Source organism: Pteropus vampyrus, unplaced genomic scaffold (assembly GCF_000151845.1).
Source record: "Pteropus vampyrus isolate Shadow unplaced genomic scaffold, Pvam_2.0 Scaffold220, whole genome shotgun sequence".
Classification (NCBI taxonomy): Eukaryota; Metazoa; Chordata; class Mammalia; order Chiroptera; family Pteropodidae; genus Pteropus; species Pteropus vampyrus.
The window spans coordinates 1,975,525-1,979,971 of record NW_011889001.1 but is presented as its reverse complement, the minus strand read 5'-3'; the positions used below and the strand labels follow the sequence as shown (position 1 = coordinate 1,979,971).

Here is a 4,447-nt window from a genome sequence, read left to right as displayed (position 1 = left end):
TGAAGTAAATAGATAAAGACAAATACCACATGATTTCACATGCATGTAGAATCTAAAGAACAAAATAAACCATAGCGATGACAAAAAAAGAAGTGGAAACAAACTCATAGATACAGAGAATATTTTGAGGGCTACTAGATGGGAGAGGGTTGGGGGGAACAGTGAAAAAGGGCGAAGGGATTAAGAAGTACAAATAGATAGTCACAAAATGGTCATGGATATATAAAATATAGCGTAAGGAAAATAATCAGCAATGTTGTAATAAATATGTAAGGGAGAAGAGGGGTACTAGATTTAGTGGGGTGATCACCTTGTGAGTTAACAGATCTCTGATCACTATGCCGTACAACTGAAACTAATATATTATTGTATGCGAATTATAATTGAAAAAAACTCATTGAATTGTACAATGTAAATACGAGCAACTAATTGTCTATTATATTTCAATAAAGCTGGGGGGGAAATGAGGTAGATCCATGTGTAATGACATGACGTTCACAATACACTACGAACTGAAGACAAGCAAGCTACAGAACAGTCAGCATAGTACAGTCCTATTTGTGCCTATGAGCATTGGTATCACAATGACTGGAAGATTAAATGCCAAATTTGCCAAAATAAATTCCTGAGTGGAAAACATGTACATTTTACTTTACATACTTCTGTTTTGTTTGAATTTTTTAAAAAGCTTGACCTATATAGTTTTAAAAACTAGTATAAAATGGTAATCAGAAAATTTACATGGGAATGTTATGGATATTTGTGAAGAAACAGGTGCAAAGCAAATGTGCAATATGACTGCATGTGTCTACAAAGGCATTGATGAAAGGATAATACCGCTTCGGAGGGCAATTTGGGAACAGCGGTCAAAATTTAAATGCATATACCTCTTTGACCAGGCAACTCTACTTCCAGGAATTCAACTTTCAAATATACCAGCAAAACGATCTATGTACAAAGTAATTATTAAAGCATTGTCTGTGATAGCAAAATACTGGGGGGAAAACTAAATGCCCATAAATAGGTGGCTAGTTAAATTAGTTATATATGCACGCAATGGAATACTATGTGTAGCCCTAAAGAAGGATGAGGAAGTTCTGTATAGACACGGAAAAATCTACAAGATATATAAAGGAAAAAAAGACAAGATTCAGAATAGTGCATAGAGTATGCTAACATTTGTGCTAAAAAGAAGGGAAATATATAGAAATATACTGATTTACTTGTACATGCATTTAAAAGTCTTTAGAAGAATATACAAGAAGCTAGTACCTGGGGGGGTGGGTGGAGGTGGGAAAGAATGGTAAAGATGAGCAGGAAGGAGAGTTTCTATGTATATCATCATATTTTTTTAACCTTATGAATGTACTAAATATTCAAAATAATAATTACTTTTTTTAAAGGGTAAAAATTTATACACAAAAATGTCACTAGTGGTATGTTTGTGTGGCAGAATGGTGGGGTGTGTGGTTTTGTTTGGTTTTGTTTCTTTTCAAAGGGTTTTTAAACATTGTGGGTTTTTAGACCATAAAAAATGCAAAGGGAAAATTTAAGTCAAACAAGAGTCTATAGACTTCCCATACGGTCCCTTCTAGCTAAAAGCAGCAATGATATATAATAGGCTGCCTCCTCATAAGGTCTGACTCTCAAGTTTCTGGCTGCCTCTCCTGCACCCCGCCTCTGATTCACAGGCAGTTCTCCCTGGGTTCCTGTGGTATTTTGCTATCACAGACAATGCTTTAATAATTACTTTGTACATAGATCTGTACCAACCAGCCTTGCAACATATTGTCCCAGGCCTAGGGAGCTTTCAGGGAGAAAGTATTCCAAATAGCTGCTCAGATGACCCCCATCCAGCCCCAGGGTGGATTCCTGCCTCTAGGGGAATTAGAGCGAAGCACACTGTCACCACAGGAACCCACCCACCCTGGGAAGAAGATCAGTGAGACCAAGGGGAGACTCAGAACCAAAGGACCCAACAGGCAGGCAAGTGTCCACTAGAGGGGCTGTCACCTGTGCAGGACTGCAGGGAATAGACAGGCCACCCTTACCTTGCACCTTGACACATTCTGCCTGGCTGAAGGCACTCTGCCTCCCAATGGCCTTCACGAATGTCTGGGCCTTTATACAGTAAGTAGCCCCTGGTTCCATGGTTTCCAAGTGCACTGGAATACCCCCGCTCCTCACCATTTTGACATGTTCCTTTAAGAGACAAGAAAACAGTTATGTGCTGAAGGAAGCCAGACAGGAAAGGGAGAGAAGAGCCAGGGAAGGAAAGCGGTAGATACTTTCTTTCTGGGATGTATACAGAATGTTTTCTTTCATTCCTTCCTTCCTTCCTTCATTCATATTTGTTTATTTGTTAAACACCTTCTATGTGCCAAGCAGTGTTGTAAGCACTGGGACATAGCATTTAACAAAAAAAGTCCCTGCTCTCATGGAGCTTATGTGGGGGAAGAGAGACATATATTTGTCGGGTGGTGATAAGAAAAATAAAGCAGGGCAAGAAGGTAGAGTGATGAGGAAGCACTAAACAGAATGGTTAGGGAAGACCTCTCTGATAAGATAACATGTGGGCAGAGATCTGAAGGTCAGAAATATGACTGAGCCAGGGCCCTGGCATGGCCACTGCTGCCGGAGGGGATCAGTGCACAGAAGCAATGGAACTGGTGGGCAATGCCTCCTCATACATCCACGCATCCACCCATCCACACCTCTATTTATCCATCTATACATCCCTCCCCTTCCACCCACTCCATGAGGCCTGTGCTCCACATCTGAACCAGTGGATGCTTGTCTGGGCAAAGCCCAGATGACTCAGGGACATGCTCCAATCTCAGCACTGGCCCTCCCAGTTTCCACGGGTGGGGAGTGGGCTCCATCCCAAAGAATCTGAGGTAGCTGCATGCTCCCTCTTGCCCAGCCTCTGATCTGTCCCCCACACCACTCCATCTGCCTGGCTGACAATGCCATATCTTATCACTGGGCCCTGATCCAGCAGAAGTAAATATTGGAAACCATTGTTAATGGCTGTCTACATATGCATACTGCCTCTCAGGGGAAGCTATCCAACCTACAGCCCCTGTTGAGTGGGTGCTGGGGCACATGCCCTGCTCCTTAAGTTACCACTATGAGGTCAGGGGTACCTGGCCTGAGAAAGTCTATCAGAGCCAGCCAGCAGCCTATGACCCCTAAGTTTGGCCTGATAATATAAGCAGGACCAATCAAATTTCCTCTCCTAGGAATTAGTCTTGGGAAACTGAATATACCTAGAGCTAGAAGCAAGGGCAAAGGGGAGAGGCTACAGTGAGGGGGAATCAGGCCAGAGAGGTCTTGAGGGGCTAGTGAAGCACAGCCACAGGAATGTGTAGGAAGGAGTGATAAGGAATCAAGGCCTGGGTAAGCTCGGAGAAGGCCGCACAAAGAGTACAATGGAGAGGACCTATTAGAGGACTCCACAGGTGAGGGTTCCTGGATAAGGGAGTCTGGGCCAGCTCTGTTCAGAGATTCTGTGAGAGGCCCTTATTGCATCATACTAACCCTTATGATCAAGTCTATTTTTGTTTGTATTGGCTGGAGTGGGCCTTGTCACCACATCAGCTTGGACAGGGCTTCCACAGGTTTGACTGTCTCCTGGTTTCTGCTCAAGTTCCACCCCTTCTGCTGCTGTGGCTGCTGCCATTTGACCATTCCCTCTGGGAGAGCTGACCTCACATTCATTCCAGCCTGCAGCAGCCATCTCACAGGAAGGGGTAGCACCCCATCTAGGCATCTGGGTGACCCACCAGCTCATAATTAGACAGGTTTATCCATAAGCCAGCTGCTGGCTCTCTGCCCCAACTTCTGTACCCTGCCCAGATACACACCCTCGAAAGGCTTGTGCCAGCTTCATACGCTTTTGAAATCATGCAGTTGATCTGGAACACACTGGTGTCTGCTGCCCCTAAACATGCCAGAGAGAATGACTGCGAAAGACAAGCCAACAAGGGAGAAGAAATGCTTGAAAAGGGATTGTGCAACTATGTTAGAGTTTAGAGCAAGGAGGCAGTCTCCCTACTTTAGCAAATCTGGCCTGAGAAGGATCCCCACCAAGGCCTGGGTTGGACCAAGGCAGTCCTTGAAGAGGAGGGTACTGGGATTGTCAGCCTACTCACATTTTTCCTTTCCCACACTTCACTCAGGCCTTCTTATCCTCGGGCCACCTCAGACAGTGAACACTGCAGGGTCTGGCCTTTCACACTCACCTCTCAGAGGTCTGTGACTCTTTCCTCAAAGCCTGACTCAAAGGCCAAGGTCAGAAATCTCACCTTGGCACCAGGTTCCCTTTTCCAGTAGGCAACGAGGAACTCAAACTGGGGCCCCAGGTCTTCCAGGTTAATAACCAGGTGGAAGCCATCCTTGGTAATTTCCATTTCAGGTGGAGTTAGGATAGCTGTTGGCAAGATAG

General features: G+C 44.5%; 1 protein-coding gene across 7 annotated transcripts in view; it reads right to left on the bottom strand.

Moving 5' to 3' along the window:
• IL20RB (interleukin 20 receptor subunit beta) overlaps positions 1-4,447 on the bottom strand; it is a 43,506-nt gene that overhangs the window by 18,486 nt on the left and 20,573 nt on the right. For all 7 annotated transcript variants that reach the window (XM_011373202.2, XM_023538379.1, XM_011373206.2 and 4 more), the window contains one exon: positions 2,052-2,202. In XM_011373202.2, coding sequence (XP_011371504.1) covers positions 2,052-2,202 — 151 coding nt within the window. The remainder of the gene's footprint in view (positions 1-2,051; positions 2,203-4,447) is intronic.